The 17,645-nt window shown below is 40.7% G+C and overlaps 1 protein-coding gene across 2 annotated transcripts in view; it reads left to right on the forward strand.

The window, feature by feature from the left end:
* PTPRB (protein tyrosine phosphatase receptor type B) overlaps window positions 1-17,645 on the forward strand; it is a 109,832-nt gene that overhangs the window by 74,998 nt on the left and 17,189 nt on the right. For both annotated transcript variants that reach the window (XM_012788747.2, XM_012788748.3), the window contains 6 exons: window positions 2,952-3,230; window positions 3,784-3,933; window positions 6,046-6,289; window positions 13,435-13,541; window positions 16,565-16,664; window positions 17,526-17,609. In XM_012788747.2, coding sequence (XP_012644201.2) covers window positions 2,952-3,230; window positions 3,784-3,933; window positions 6,046-6,289; window positions 13,435-13,541; window positions 16,565-16,664; window positions 17,526-17,609 — 964 coding nt within the window. The remainder of the gene's footprint in view (window positions 1-2,951; window positions 3,231-3,783; window positions 3,934-6,045; window positions 6,290-13,434; window positions 13,542-16,564; window positions 16,665-17,525; window positions 17,610-17,645) is intronic.

Consider the following 17,645-nt stretch of genomic DNA (forward strand, 5'->3'; position numbering starts at 1 on the left):
TCATGGAGTTTACAATTAGGTGGGAGGTACTACCATGAAACTGTATATTTTGGGTGTGACGCGGGAAGTATTACTAAATGACACTATAGAAATACTGGTAGGGGAATCAGACCCAGTACAAGGGAGCTTCCTGGAAGAAGAGTCAGCCAAATTGAACATAAGGAAAGAGCAGGATTCACCAGGTAGCAGTGGGGGAAGAAGTGAAGAATATTCCAGGTAGAGAGAATAAAATATTTCAAGACCAGGGAGGAAAAAGACAGATCAGCTAGTAAGGAACAGAAAGAAGTTTACTTGGCCAGACCATAAAAGGTAAGGATTAAGAAAATCAGATCGTAAAATGTCTATATGACACGGTAACAACTTTGAACTTCATTCTGAACCAATTGGAGCCACTCAGTTTCAGCAGAGATATCACAATCATTACTTACACTTTAGACAGTCACTCTGGGTACAGTGTAGTGAATAGATAGAAAGGGGCAAGACTAGAAGCAGAGGGATCAGTTAGGAAATGCTGCCACATGTCCCTAAGAGAAAATACTTTCACAATGAAGTGTGTATACCAGTTTCTTCCCAAAGGCATTTTGGGATAGATGCAGCAATCCTCAAAGAAGCCATGATCTGCAGTGTAGGAACCTCAATCCAAATATTTATTTTTCAATAATACTCAGTACATGTAGCTTCCAAGATCAGATGAGATACTTATTGGTTGTTGATAAAATATATAGTAGAAGATTAGAAATTTAAGCAGGTAGTTGTTTTATTTATTCAATAAACATTAATGCTATAACAGGCATAACTTGTGCTCTGTATTGCATCCAAAGAATGGTTTGGGACCAGACTGTTGTGCGTCAAGAGAAATATGTGAAAAATAACTAAGAGTTTTATACTAATACTTTATAGCAAGCTCAGGATGAGTTTTCAGTGGCTTATTGTGCACTGTGTTAAGATTGTATGAATAAATCTGTTAAGCAGAACAACCTGCAGTGGTTACCAAACCCAAGGCAGGACTCGAAACACTCTGCCCATTGCATCTTGGTATTGGAGTCACCAAGGGAAACATAACGCAGTCAAGCACTGGGTGAAACAAAGCTCTCCTTACATAGAAAAGAGATAGAGCGAGATCAGCTTCAGTGGTATGTGTCAGTCCCATGGCCAGCAGGTCTGTCCCAGCTATCGATGCAGGGCTGTTGGCTGTGTGCACTTCTCTTAGGCCTCAGTGGAAGGACCCTCTCCTCAGAGGACAGATATATAGCACTGGTGTTGGCCAGATGCCATGTGATGTACAAGCTTAAGCAGAATAAAAGAGCATACATTGAGTTCGCAACAGGCAAAGATATTCCCACACAGGCAGTAAGCCCAGCACAGCCCATGTGGGTACTTGATCTCTTGGTAAGGAAATGTTTGAGGCCCAGGGGGTCAAAAGAAGAAATATTTTACACATAAGACTTGCCTTTCCCAACAGCATCGCAGGTGCTCAGTTTAAAGAGCTCATACAACTCCATAGAAGATGGGCTTATCGATCATGCCTGGACTATTGTCTTCGGTGTTGGATGCTAGAAGTGAAGAAAAGCATTTACCAAATGGGGCATGCTCAAGACAAGAAGAGCACAAAGAGGGACTCAGTCCTGTGTATTATGAGAAATGACTGATGATTTTTTTTTTTTTTGGATTATACACATTAGGATTGGGTTTGTCTGTGGGTAACAGAAAATCCAAAATAACAGAGGCTTAAACAGAATACAAGTTTATAATTCTTATATAAAATCATTCCAGTACTTGATTTCTTACAAATATGCTCCAACCATGATGAACAACTTGCAATTCTCAATTATCTACCTTCTCACTTCCCCCAGCCCTTCTCTTGGTGCCTGGGTTCATGGTTTTCTCTACCCAGAATGCCCCCTTCCCAATACCTGTGCCAAGTGTCATCTGCCATAAAGAGTTTACGGACTTCTACCTATCACTACTAGCTGGCAGCTAAAAGTTTTTGCGTCACTCCACACAGCACCTTCTTTTCCTTTTTTCTGGTACATTCTCCTTTCTACCTTGTGCTATGGCTATTTTGGACTCATCTCCCTTCCAGGAGGTCATCAAGGCTAATGTCTTACCTACCTCTCCACTGCTCACAGTCCCTAGAAGAGCACCTTGCACATCATAGGTACCTATTTCTATCAACACTTGAAAAATATTTCACTCCACTCTCTCTCCTTATTTGCATGGTTTCTGTAGAAAAGGTAGATGTAATTATTATCTTTGTTCATCTAGAGGAAAGATGTTTTTCCCCCTCTGACTTCTTTTAGGAATTTATATTTGATTTTCTATAGTATGAAAATGGTATGCCTAGGTGTAGTGGGTTTTTGGCATACATTCCACCTGTTTTGAGCTTCCTGGATCCGTGGTTCAGTGTCTGACATTAATTTGTAGGAAATTCTTAGTATTTTTCAAATATTTCTCCTATTCCTTTTGTTCTTCTTCTTTTTCTTCTGGTATTCCCATTATATGTATGTTATAACCTTTTGCAACTTAGCAGGCATTTGTATTCCTTGGTATGAAACAAGAATTAAGATGCTAAGTGTTTCCAAGTTGTGATTGTTTAGGACAAGAAATCCTATAACAAAGCATGTGTCAGCAGATTTTTGTATTCCAAATCAGAGCACCACCCTGCCTCACTTTCTCTTTGACTTCAGCCACTTGATTTCAGTGCCCTCTTTGATCATGTTGTCACTTTATGATTTTCTAACAGGACAGCATTTTAACTTTTAATGCTTCTCAAAGTGGGGTCTGGCAGAAATTCCCTTGGTGATCCATGAGAATTTTTTCCTCTAAAGAGAATCCAAGTACATTTTGAGAACTATTTATTTAGATCTCAGAGCTAGTTGGACCCAAAAAAGCTGGGGAAAAAATGTGTCTCCTAGAGTTCTGAAAAGTGTCTCTTCCTCTCTCTCCTTTAGAGCCAGACAAGATCCAAAACCTGCATTGCCGGCCTCAGAACTCAACGGCCATTGCCTGTTCTTGGATCCCTCCTGATTCTGACTTTGATGGGTATAGCATTGAATGCCGGAAGATGGACACCCAAGAAGTTGAGTTTTCCAGAAAGCTGGAGAAAGAAAAATCTCTGCTGAACATTATGATGCTCGTGCCACATAAGAGGTACCTGGTGTCCATCAAGGTACAGTCAGCCGGCATGACCAGCGAGGTGGTTGAAGACAGCACCATCACAATGATAGACCGTAAGTGGCCCTGGAGGTGCACCTGGAGCCTCCTGTCACTCAGGGTGAGGGGGCTTTGCACCTTTCTTTGTCATACTGCCCCCACTATTCACTTGCATACAGTTCACGTTTGCATAAGCCCATCTGGTTGTCACTTGGAAAGGAGGGCCTGAAAGACTCCAAGAAATGAAAACATTTCTCTGGCTAAAGTACCATGCCAGCAAACAAGTTAAGTGATCTTAAAGTAACTGGATGAGTTAGTATTTAAATACATCACTTTGCCTGATATAGTTAGAGCTATAATGGAGCTTTTAAGCAATTTGATGCTACAACTTCAGGAAATCCTGCTGAAGAGCTGCCTCTTTCATTATGTTTAATGTGCCACTAGCAAATCACTTCCTCTGCCTGCTTTCCTTCAGGAGAGGAGAGTTTCTTGATTACAAGTGTTAAACACATACACGCATGTGCACACATATGGTCTGAGTTAGGAGTGGAGTCCTGCATTTCACTAACTGTTGTTTATCATGTAAAAGCTTGTGACCCCTCTTGGTTCCTCCCTCACCTCTTTTCCCAGGCCCCCCTCCTCCACCTCCGCACATTCGTGTGAATGAAAAGGAAGTGCTAATTAGCAAATCTTCCATCAACTTTACTGTCAACTGCAGCTGGTTCAGCGACACCAATGGAGCCGTGAAATACTTCACGGTGGTGGTGAGAGAGGCTGATGGTAAGTTGTCATGAGTTAACCCCACTGTATCTCACGGTTCATGTGGGGACCCTTTCTGTGACAAGTTTCTAATATCATTCGGCTCCATCTCTGTTGGACACATGGAGATGTAACAGAAAACTTCTCAAAGACTCAAAAATAGGCAATAAAGCCTATTAACCTCTGGGTTGAATTATTGAATGGGCAAATAATAATGATAGGCATGACAACAATGACAGCAAACCATCATCTGTGGATTCCTTACTGTGTGCCAGGCATTGCTGGAAGTGCATTGCATGTATTGACTCATTCAGTCCTCTTCACTATTTATTGCATCTTGTCTACAGCTCTCTTGTTCTGCCATTAAACAGCAAAATGTGTCAACTCTCTCTGCCCATCCTTGTCTCCAAAACCTCAACTGACCATACACTCGTAAACCACCCACCAATTTACAAAAATAACCAAAAGCTTGAAAGAAGGAGAAGATATTGATGAGAAGCGTTCCTCCTTTTTCTAATGAATTTTAAATAGTATGTTTTATTCTCTAGTTTCCTAAATTATTTACTGTCTACCTAATTCCTGCAGAGTGGGAAAATACTACAGTGTGGTAGTTATCACAACATTCCATTAACCACTGAATATGATCTTCAGAGCTTATTATGTCAACATTTGTCAAACCACCAGTAGGAATGCTGTGTTTGGGGCACACATGTCCATGTATGTATTTGCCACTGAGGTCTCATGTGTTATTTCTCCAGAAGAGATCGTGCCTGGAATGGCATTAATATATTTTACCTCCTTATATTTTTCAAAATTGTTTAAGGTGCTGCACATGAGTTTCTTAAGCATCCCTGATATTTTTGACCCATTTGTGATTAAGGGGGAAACTTTAAACCTGACAAACACTGAAGCAATTTCTAGGCTAAATGGTATATTAATCTCACTGGGTATCTAACAATCTGTGTGCTTTTACATTGTATTTAATTGTACTAAAGCTAGTTGCGCACAATTAATTAAATAATTTCAAGGGTCAGTGGTGCATCCCAGATTTCCTCACACCTCATAATTGAAAATAAACTGGTGAACTGTGGAAAGATTTTAGATTTAATTAGGCTGCAATGAAGACAATGTTTTACTCCATGAATATAAAGCAGTGACCAAAAAGAAGTCACCTCCCAGAAACAGCCTTGTGTTCTCCAGCTGTGTAGAGCTTCCGTTACTGATGTCCACAGAGATGGGCTGTGGTTCCTCGGTGGGCTAAGATAACAACCCATGTCATATAAATGTCATTTATAGCATATATGCTTATTCTAAAGGCAGTGTTCCTTTTTAACTACTGCCAACAAAATAATATTTCCGAGACCCACTTGTTATGAGAAAATTTCATTAAACAAGAGTCCAGGATGATCTGATGAACCCCCACAGTACCACTCCTTGAAGTTCATTGTAAATGGTATCTGATCTCTATAATATTTATCTTCCTACTTTTGCTTTTCTCCAGCCAACATCAAAACTAGCTTGTGGTGCCAAAACACACAGCAGGCTGGGTAGATAGGGGAAGAGTTCTGGGAAGTGCTCTGAGTGAGGGGCCGAATCTGAGCCAGCATTAAACTATACTCAAGATAACAGAGAGCCACACGCAGAGCAATTATCAGGCCAGGCGTGGCACATGGAGCGTGCCTTGTGGGATGACCGCTCTGGCCTGTGACATGATTTCTTTTATCTTTTCCCTATTTCCCAGGTCATAGGGGTTTCCTTATTAGCTCGACTACAGTGGTTATTGGCAAGGTAGAGAGCTCATCGAGTGGGTTGACTCTCACCACAGGGAGTTGTCCAACTCTCTGGAGTTGCAGGACATGTCATCGTTTCATGCAACGACTTACCCTCATTTTATGTCCTGGGCAAATGATGGTGTAGATGTGTACTTTAAATACACACATACATGCTTCATTTTTATTTTAGAAAAAAATGAATTAAAATTAATTTCATTTCGGAGAATTTCACATCATCCTCTGAGGTCCCAGAATCTGCACTTGGGATGGCCAGAGACGGTCGATGAAACCACTTAGAAATCACTGAAATCACTCAAGTCACGAGAAAGGGCTGTCCTTAACTGTGGATTTTCTCCCCCAGGCAGTGATGAGCTGAAGCCAGAACAGCAGCACCCTCTCCCTTCCTACCTGGAATACAGGCACAATGCCTCCATTCGAGTGTATCAGACCAATTATTTTGCCAGCAAATGTGCCGAAAGTCCTGACAGCAACTCCAAGAGTTTTAATATTAAGCTTGGAGCAGAGATGGAGAGCCTTGGTGGAAAATGCGATCCCAATCAGCAAAAATTCTGTGACGGACCACTGAAGCCACACACTGCCTACAGGTTAGATGGATTACCGTCATTTTGCTGGGAGGGACGTGCTACAGTACTAGGCGCTCAGCTGTCTGAGCATCTGATGCATGTGCGCTCCTGTAGATTAATAATCTATGTTACAAGAGTACTCTATATATTACTAGGTAATTTATAAAAGTTGGGTTCCTGCCTCCCATTAGCAGGTAATGTGTAAAGAGGGCCTTCAGCCTTGTACAAAAGCTCCAATTCTTTATGTGAAGAATGCAAGGTTCTTAACAGATTGTTCTTTCTCCTACAACTTCTTTAATATGAGTCAGATAATTTACGATGTTCACTATTATGAAAATGTCCAAATATTAATAGAAAGACTGAGTTTAGGGAGACCCAAACCATAGGAAGTTATATCTACCACTTTTAATGAGGACTTAAATTATATTTATTTATTTGCCTTCTAAGGCATTGTAAAGATAGTCCAGACAGAACTCTTCAAGGAAAAGGGCCCCTGAATGAAGGGGGCAGCCTCTCCTCCCACTGAGATGGCAGATGTAAAGGAACAGTCATGTGGCTTTGGCCCCAGAAGCATTGCTGCCACCAACAGGCCCTCCCAGCCGTAGGAATTGGTAGTGCTCTTGCTCTGCACTGTTTTCAGAAAGCAGGTACTAGCAGGAGTACATAGCATCCCAATCAGTGTCCTCAGGAGACAGGGACCTAGGCTACTGTCTTGGGATATAAGGCTATAGACATCCCAGAGTATTACTTTTGCAGAGGATGCACTTCTCTGTTGGGTGTTGGACAAGCTGGTAACTAGGCCATTGTGGCAACCAATCTGGTTCTCCATGGGCCAGTGTCTGTCCATTCTGGTTGGTCAGCGCTGAGATTTCATTGATTCTCACCTATTTGGAGTATCACTCCTAGGTCTCAATAGACAAAACTCTTCCACCAGCTCTAAAAGGAGACTGTGATATAGCATCACACTGAAGAGAGATTTTAGCTCCTCCCTCACATCCACAAAGGCAGGCAGGTGTTTTTCCTAAAACAAAAGACTCTCTTTTGGCAGGAACTCTGTATAGCCACTTCTGCTCAAAACTCAGCAGGAGCTTGCTGTTGTCTCCCAGGCAAAGTCAACATGTCCAGAGTAAATACACACAAACTTAGTGATATTTAAGATTCAAGAAGAAGTAAATATCAGCTCAACCAGCTTCCAGACCCACACCCCCCTGTCAACCCACAACTGCACACTTAGGCACCCACTGAGCTCCATTTTCATAGCACCCATCCCTGCATCCTTCCAATACTGCATTTACAAGTGGCTTTTAATCCTTTATCAAATTACCTGTCCTCTTCACTAGACTGCAAAAGCTCACAGTCTAATAGGAGACACAGACATGTCATGGGTTATGAAACAACATGGCATGTACCTGGCACAAAAGAGGTGCTTTTGAAATGTTTATGAACAAATAAGGGAATGAGCCAAAATGTTCATGAATACTGCAAGAAGAAGCAAGTATCATATGAGCCTACCTAAAGGAGATGAGATCTCAGAAGAGCAAGGGCGAAACATAAGAGAGATCAAAACATTGGGATTCTTAGTTCCTGTAAGAATCAAGAGCTGCTTCAGCTCCTTGGTTACTTGGGCTCAAGAAAACTTCAGCAAAAGTCTCTCAAAAGCTTTCTCTTTTTGAGTTGGAAAGTTGAGGCTGATTTTGTTTATTCACTTACGGAGAGAGGAGTAAAGATGACTCATTCTGAATTTCAGAGTGAGAGCAAGAAGCTATAGACAATCGTGGCTGGACCAGCACCCACAGTAGCTGCAGAGGTCTTCGGAAGAGCCCCTGCATTTTAGTTTCAGCTCTGCTACTTTTTAGCTGTGTAGCCTTGTAAGCAGCATTTCAGTTCTCTAATCCTCACTTTCCTTATCTGCAAAGCATCATAGGGTTGTTCTGAGGAGTAGTCCTGAGTATGTGACAGATAAATCCAGTCATGTCCCTTCCAGATTAAGGTCTTCCTATGGTCCCCATTCACAAGAGCAAGTGCAGGTTCCAGAGCAGGGCACACAAAGCCCTTGCCTTCTCTGTCCTGCCTACCCTGCCAGCCTTGTCCCTGGTAAGTTGGCCCAGGTACACCCCGCCCTCTTGCTACTCCCTTCCTTAGAGTTCCCTGAATGTGACATAGCTCTCTTATACCTCTGAGCTTTTGCATATTCCTTTCACTCTCTTTGAAATGCTTTCCACTCTTGTCTGGCTGGTGAACTTCTTCATACATTTCAAAAGCCAGCTCGACTTCCCCTACCAGACCCACACCACTCCTGCCAACCCACAGCTGAGAGGTTAGGCGCCCCCGAGCTCCATTTTCACAGCACCCCATTCCTGCATCCCTCCAATACTGCATTTACAAGTAGCTTTTAACACTTTATCGAATTACCTGTCCTCTTCACTAGACTGGAGGAGCTCACAGTGTAACAGGGGACACAGACATGTCATGGGTTATGAAACAATATGGCATGTACCTGGCACCAATGAGGTGCTCGTGAAATGTTTATGAACAAACAAGGGAATGAGCTGAGATGCTCTATAAAAGCTACACATTCTTGTTACAGCTTAATCAACTCAGGGCAAACAAATTTGTTTTCTAGAACACAGCTTTCCTATATTTCCTTTCTATATTTATTTCCAATATACGTTTGATTCAGTCCTGTTAAAAGCACGCCAGGCAGACAGTGCTTGACAAGAGCAGGCACAGCCTTTGAAAGCACATGGGAGAGCCACATGCCAAGCAGCCCCTTGTGTGGCGACGACTGAATTCCAGCTCGGTGCAGTCAGAATTCTGCCTGTCTCAAGGCAATAATCACCATAGTGACCCTCGATGCTGTCAGGCATCTTTTTTCTAAAGGGAAAGAACATGGAAAAAGAAGAATTAGGATTGAAAAGAAATGGGAAATGCTAGGTTTAACTGATATGCAACGAATGTAATGTGCTCCCTTCCATTGTTGGGTTGCTATTATCTGTATGTATTATTAGCATTGTTCCATATGGAAGGAGAAAGGGCAGATCATTAGGGGGAGAGGCAGCTTGGAAGTTAGGAAAGTGCTGATCTGGTTTTGTTTTTATTCTAAATAGAATAGCAAGTCAGGTGGTCAGCTTCTCCTGACCTCATTTTCCTCAAACAAAGGAAATTAAGCCACACGACCTCTAACTTTCTGCTATAGAATTCTGATTCTGGACACATTGAAAGCAGAAATAATTCTATCAGATATCTGTTCATTAAAATAGTGTCTTATTCATATTATGGTCATACTAATATATATGTTTTATTGCCTGCTCTGTGTAAGGTACTGGGCCAGGTGTTGTGGGTGATAGGAAGATAAATAAGAGGGAGTCCCTGCCTTCAAGGAGCTTATGATGCAGAAAGAGAAAGAAGACCTTTCTATAAATATACAGGCAGAAATGTTGATGGGCATAAGAGCTATAGGAAAATAAGTGCTTTGGGGGTTCAGAGGCTTCTTGAAGGGAGTATCGTTTTACCTGAGTATTAAAACATATGAAAGGACTTGGAAATATGGAGATAGGGACAGGAGGAGATTCAGTGTGGAGGGAAGTGGGAATAGTGGGAGTCAGAGTATGGAGAGAGATTGTTTAGAGAAGAGCAAATAGTCTAGTTTCGAACAAAGGGTGTATGAAAAGGAGGAGTGGGAATATAAGACCAGGATGACAGGATGGGACAGGACTGTGAGTGGGTGCTAAGTGTGGGCTAGAAAATGTAGTTGTGGTATTTACTTTTTGGAATGAGTTGTAAGGACAGAGTTCCTGATGATCCATTAATTTTAAGCCAAGCCTATACTAGGTCATTATCTCCTTCCTGTGTTCCTGAAGGTTCTTATTCATTGGCATCCATTTTGTGCTTTGCGTTTACATCTATGATTCCTAGAATTTCAGAGCAGAACATGTCAAGGTTGTAATTACTGATGTTTTTATTTTATAGCTGAGGAAACTGAGCCATAAAGAACTTTTGGGACCATTTAACTAATTAACGACAGAGTGAGAGCTAGAGCTCAGATCCTCTGGTTCCTAGCCCAGGCTCTTTTTGCCATCTCCCCAACAGAAGTCATTGCTTTTAACCAGGAAGTAAGCCAAAAGGAATTAAGGGAAAGAGATCTGCACTAGGAGTCAGAAAATATGGAGTTCAGTTTTCTTTTACCAGCTTTCTCTGTGATCTCGGGCAAGAAAACATGGAATCTCTCCAGGATTTAGGTTCCAAACCTCTAAAGTAATATAATAAGCTCCCTTACTATACTGGAGAGATTGAAGATGATCAAATAGAACCATGTTGGAAAAAGTCTTTCCACATTTATAAATCACTACACAAATGTAAGAAACTCTTACCATCAGAGACACTCCTTTCAATATCTAAATATATAATAAATTAGCAACACACCAACTTCTCACCTTGCCATTTAACATGCAGTGACTGCTTGTTACCCTTTGTGGACATTTCACAATACACTTCCATCAATAGTCTATTATTGCTGGAAGTACAACTTTTGACTTGGAAAGGATCTTTTAGAGATGGAAATTATAGATGTGGTTGATCAACATCATCTTAATGTTCATTTTACAAGATTACACTTGGACCTGGGCACTAATTGAATCACAACTATTTGCCCAGGCCTAGTGCTGCTTCAGCATTGTCACAGGACATGGCCAGATACCTTTGGGTTAAGGCAATGTAGAATTTTTAAAAGGAGAGAGGAGTCTTCCATTTACTTTCATAGAATTTAAATTAACACTAGCAAAAGTTTTCCCATATAAACCAAGCCTAATACCCTATCAGTAAACCTATAGCCAGAGACTCTTCAAGATAGAAGGAACTCAAGAAGTCTCCCAAGTCATTCTGTAACTTAGTGCAGGGAGACCCTCTAGCAGCTTCCCTGGGAGCTGGTTCGCCTCCAGCCTCTGCTTAAATCCCATCCCCCAAGTCCCCACCCTGACAAAGGACTGGGAGCTCATGACCTATGAGGCAGCTCATAGATGTTAGATGTTAGATGTTAGACTTTAGATGTTAGAAAACAACTATATTCCTAAACTCCTCCTTCCCTCTGACTTCAGTCTACTGTGCCTAGTTCTGCCTTCAATAAGAAAAATAATCATGTCTGTTTACTCTTGTCCATGGCTACTTTCCTTAAATCTGAAGTCAGCTATCATGTGCCTTTAAGTCTTCTCTGTCATTGTCCTAGTCATTTACCTTAAGTGATCTCTATTCCTCCCTTAAATATATGCCCAGAAATCGTGTGCAGCCCTCCAGACTGGGCCTGACTCATGCAGAGAGCATGAGTCTATGATGCAGATCATGGGCTTTTCATTCAGGCAGAGCTTACAAATCTGTGTTTTAGTAGCTGCATCTTGCTTGCCGATTGAATTTAGGACCAGCTGACCTTCAGGCACTATCCCATGTGGACACACGGACAGTCATCTCAGCAGCTCTCCTATCCATGACTGGAGTCCCTCCAACTGTCAGCTGGAGAGGTCTAAATCAATGTCTCTCTGTCATTCTAAATCCAGCACATCCCAAAGAAAGCTCAGCCTCCTTCACCAGCCTCTCTCCCCATCTCTACCGTCAATGCCATTGTTCTTCTGAGTGACCTGAGTTCAGTCTTAGGCCCGTCCTTGATCCCTTCCTGCTCCTCTGCAGTCCGGGCTCCACCTGGTCCTTGCTTACAGGCTTCCTTCCATTTCATTGCCACTGCTCTGGGTGCAGGCCCCGTGGCCTTGGCCTGGAATATTGCAGCAGTCTCTTAACTGAGCTGTCTGCTCCCAGCCACCCCATCTCCTTAAACACAGTTTCCTCCAAATTCCAGCATTCCTCATTTGCAATTATATAAATGCGTTTTTCTTTTACTATTTACCTTATTTCTTTATATTTTACTTTTCCAAATTTTCAAGAGTAGTGACCCTGTATCTCTGTAACTTCAACAATTAGATATGAAAAGGGCCTTTAATAAGCATTTCTTGTTGATGACAATAAGTATAATATTAAAAAATTTTTAGGTAAAAGGATGTTTAGAAAATAATGCCAAAAAAGTAGGGAGGTATGTAAGTCAAAATAGCAACAATAATAATATTGATATTTGAGCCACTTGACTGCTCTAATGAGCATCTCAGAATTACTGCTCTCACAGCTGAACTCTGTCTGGATCTTCCCAAACCCCTCAATCTATTCCTTGTGTTAGTATATGGCCCCTCCATTCTTCCAGTTGTTCCCCAGCCCGAACACATGGGGTCATCCTAGATTCCACTCTTTTCTTTTGTATTCTACATCTATCAGCAAATCTTGCAGCTCTCCCTTTGAAATAGCCAACATTTCCCATGACCTTTACCACTAGCCCACTTGGATCATTGTAATACCCTCCCAACCAGTGTCTCTTCTTCTACCTCTGCTTCCTCTGTCTATTCCCTGTGCAGCAGGAGCCAGAGTGATCCTGATGAACACCCTCCAGTGGCTTCCCATGTCACTCAGCCATCACCGTGGCCTCCTGGGTCAGTTGTGGTCTGGCCCTGTCTACCTCTCTGATCTCATCCCCAACCACTCCCTTATTGTGCTTCCACCATGCTGGTCTCCTTGCCCGTCCTCAGACATGGCAGGCTGCTCCAGCTGCAGAGCCTGGCACCTGCATGCCCTCTACTACCGGGAATGCAGGCCCGGCTCCCTCCCCCACATTCCTCAGATTTCTGTGCAAATGTCCTCTTTTCATGGAGACCTTCACTGACCATGCTGAATAAAGCAGCCCCATGTGCTCTATCCCCAGTGCTTTCATCTTCCTTACCTTGCTCTTTGCTTTCTCATAGCACACCTCTCATCTGACATATTATATTTGTGTGTTTATTGTCTGACTTCCTCTATAAGAATGTAACCTCTGGGATGGTAGGGACTTTGTTTTATTTTTTGCAGTCTCCCCAGCTCCTAGAACAGGGACTGGTACACAGCAGGGGCTCAATAAATATTTGATGAATGTATCAATAAATGAATGCATGAAGCCAGGTCTGTATGATTCCATAGTTCATGTCCTACCCTGCTAGGCATGGACCAGGCACCTACCTTGTTTCTCCTTGAACATATTTTTCAGCCAATCCTACTGTGCTCAGCAACTAATTTGTATTTAAATAAATTGGTTTTCTTTTCAGAATCAGCATCCGGGCTTTTACACAGCTGTTTGACGAGGACCTGAAGGAATTCACAAAGCCACTCTATTCAGACACGTTTTTTTCTTTGCCTATCACCACTGAGTCAGGTAAGGCTACCCTTTTGACCCACCCACATCTTCTACCAACTACCATGTCACCCACAAGGACCTCTAATGGGGAGATCTGGTGATTTGGCTGATGGTGGGGGGATATTTATTTTCACTTAGAACTTAATCTTTATATGATCATGGATTGACGCAGATTAGAGGGATTGCACAATTTCTGTAAAGAAAGGATTGAAAAGGGATTCATCTAGAAAAGAAGGTGGACTCAGTGGAATGTTGCTATAAAGGAAAAAAGAAAAAAAAATTGAAAGAAGAAAAGAAAGTTGAAGTACAAGATTGTTTTTCTATTAAAAATGAATTATTTTTTAAACAGTGAGTGAAAAACATTAAAATTAAGAGCTTGCACAGGCCAAATTGTAAGTTGGTACTTTAAAAGGCTTTCAGTTATAAGTGAGAATGTATATATGTATAAACATAGAATTGCATAGGGAAAAAAAGATTAGTAAGTATTGTAACACTAAAGTATAAATGATGAGTATCTTGAAGTAATGGGATCATAGGTGATTTTTCTTCATTTTGCTTATTATATGTTGCTTTTATATCATTAAAAAATGTTAATTTAAAGGGCTGTACATAAAAAACTTATGAAAAAACTTCTCTAGTATGTTAGAGGGAAAGTCTGAGTAGATAATATTTACTGGCCACCCTCTCTATGGAGGTACAGTTTTAAGCATTTTACATAGAATAACTCACTCAGTCCTCACTATATGACCTTTTGAGGTAGATGCTATTATCATCAGCATTTTAAAGGTGAGGACCTGAGGCACCAAGAGGTTAAGTAACTTGTCCAAGATGGTACAGTTTTCTGGCACTTTCTGCCTGAGCATACAATTTCTCACTGCACAGTCTCTGAATATTCCCATCATGCTAAGAATAGCATCATTTTCATCACCTTCTTTCTCGACACCATTGTCTACCCAGCCTTTCCCTGCAGCCAGTGTTCTACAGTGCTTGACCTCCAGGTCTGGGGGAGTTCTTCTTCACAGCTAAAACTGGCTCTCGTGCTGCATGACAAAAGATGACTCAGCCTCACAAGCATTCCAATCTCTTTATGCCAAATATGGGGATAATCTTCTACTTTTCAAACCAAAGAGGGATCAGAACACAGTTAAGAGGATTTAGATGTCTTTGCTTATAATTTAATGTTTAGTAGGGACTTTGTAAACACAATTCTTTCCTATGTGAATATTGTTATACAACAAAAATTATATGTAGTCCAGTAAAGGAATATAGCAAGCACATATATGTATTTTTAAATGTTAGCCACATTTTAAAAAAGATGATTGTGTTGCTTTGATGAGCAACATGGAATAAACAAATCCAGGGCCTTAAAATACAACTTCAAAAATGGGCTACTCCATAGACCTAAATATAAGATGTAAAACAGTAACACTTTTAAAAGAAACTATAGGAGTAAACCTTTGTGCCCTTGGGTTCAGAAATAGTTTTTTTTGATATGGCACCAAAAGCATAAGCAATAAAAGGAAAACAGATAAATTGGACTTAATCAAAATGTAAAATGTTTGTGCTTCAAAGGATACAATCAAGAAAGTGAAAAGATAACCTACAGAATGGGAGAAAATATTTGCAAATTATATATCTTATGAGGGCTGACTATTCAGAATATATAAAGGATTTCTACCTTACAATTCAATAATAGAAAGAAAACATAGTCTTAAAATAGGCATAGGATCTGAATAGATGTTTATCCAAAGAAGAGGTGTATAATTGGCCAATAAGCATGTGAAAAGATGCTCAACATCATTAGTCACTAGAGAAATATAAATCAAAACCACAGTAAGATACCTCCTCACATCCACTGGAATGGCTACAATTAAAAAGACAATAACAAGTGGATATGGGGAAATTGGAACCTTTATATGTTGCTTGTGGAGATATAAATAGTATAGCTGCTTTGGAGAACAGTTTTGCAATTCCTCAAAATGTTAAGCCCAGAGTTACCATATGACCCAGCAATTCCACTTATCTAAGTATATACCTAAGAGAAATGCAAACATATGTCCACAAAAAAACTTGTATATGAACATTCATAGCAGCATTATTCATGGCAGGTAAAAAGTAGAAACAATCCAAATGTCCATCACTGGATGAATGGGTAAGCAAAATGTGATATATCCATTCAGTGGACTATTGTTCAGCTATAAAAAGGAATGAAATATTGATATATACTATAACACAAATGAACTTTAAAAACATTATGCTAAGTTAAAGGGGCCAATCACAAAAGACCGCATATTTATGGTGTAATTTATATGTAATGTCCAGAACAGGCAAATCCATAGACACAGAAAGTAGATTAGTGGTTGCAGGGGTTGAGCAGAGGGAGGAATGGGGAGTGACTGCTAATAGGTATCAGATTTGTTTCAGGGGTAATGAAAATGTAATAAAATTGATTGTGGTGAGAACTGCAAAACACTGTAACTATACTACAAACCATTGAATTGTACAACTTAAATGGGTGAATTGTATGGTATGTGAATTATACTTTAATAAGGCTGTTAAAAACAGAGGCTTCTTTTACCTGTTCATAAATTCCCAGTGGCAGTATCACACCAGATGATAAAAATGAGATTTTGTTTAAAAAAAAAACTCGCAATTCAGTGGATTTGCCGAAGCCCCAGATGCTATGTAACATGTTTTATATACATGAAATTGGATATTTATATTGTTGCAAACTTCTGGCCTTTATCTTGGGTGCCCCAAGCTTTACAAACAAAGTCCAAAATTCCTTTATGAGTTATACACTATTAACTTCAAAAGTATACAGTCATGTCCGGTCTGACCATTACAGGGTGGCAGCCAGTATTTCATCTTCTCAGCTGCACACTCGTAGCCTTTGGAAAATAAATGCCTCACTGTGGGCATCACTTGAATTCTATCTGTAGTAACATCACTTGGGAGCTATGGCCTCAGTAGCTCCCTTACTGGTTCCCTCACACTAATTATCCCACCTGGGTTTGTTGTTTCCATCCGGATTATTGTAGAGCCCTTGTTTGGAGTTATTGAAGGTGTGAGCGCTGGTCTGTTTTTAATTGGCATGCTGGTGGCTGTCGTTGCCTTATTCATCTGCAGGAAGAAAACAAGGTAAGTACAAAGATCCCTTTGGTGATTGAGCCCACAGCTGTAAAGATGGAACTGAAAATGCCCTTTAGCCTGAAAAGTAAGAAGGGAAAAGAATTCAGTTTCCACAGGTTAAATCATCAGTGTTTTCCCAATAAAAATAAAAGCCAAATTCTAAAACCATGAGTCACTCTTTTTCAGGCAGAGGGGGGAGGATTGCTTGAGTCCAGGAGTTCAAGACCAGCCTAGGAAACATAGTAAGACCCTGTTTCACAAAAAAAAAAAAAAAAGAAAAGAAAAAGAAAAGACTCTTTTTGCACAGGAAAAAAACATTTTAGTGTGGTTCATATTCTAATGAAGATGAAGATGTTTGCAAATTGTGTGCCCAAGTGCTTTTCTGAAATATCCTGAAAAGTATGGGTGACGTCACCATTTTGTGGCTCATATCTGCCATCCTAATTTAAGAAGGGACCTAAAAAAACCAAATAGCATGTGGCCCCAGTGCTGTGCCTTCTTCTCTTAGTAAATTTTTTTTTTTATTTGGCACATTGTCTTCTCTCCTGCAGTCGTGTCTGGTTCACTCTTGTGGGTTTTTTTTTTTTTTAAGGAAAGTTTTATTGAGAATGTGGGAAGTGATTATAACCTGTAGCCAAAAACCAGAAGACAAATCTTCAGTTATTGCAGAGATCCGATTCTGAGTGGGAAAGATCTACTTCTTTATGCTCTTTCCTTTCTCTCCCCCAAAGAGATGTTGGCTGAGTGCAAATCTACATGAATACTGAAAAATCCAGTTTGCACAAACATGCACAGCCTTACCATAAATGGAAAAATTTGTTCAAGCCAAGTGTCATAATCAGAATAAAAATCCTCTCCCTTACGTTTCAGCCATGGTCGAGAAAGGCCCTCTGCCCGCCTGAGCATACGTAGGGATCGGCCATTATCTGTCCACTTAAACCTGGGCCAGAAAGGGTAAGCACCACATTCACCTTCATATAATTTATTGAA

The sequence above is a fragment of the Microcebus murinus genome, chromosome 10, assembly GCF_040939455.1.
Source record: "Microcebus murinus isolate Inina chromosome 10, M.murinus_Inina_mat1.0, whole genome shotgun sequence".
NCBI classification, from domain to species: domain Eukaryota; kingdom Metazoa; phylum Chordata; class Mammalia; order Primates; family Cheirogaleidae; genus Microcebus; species Microcebus murinus.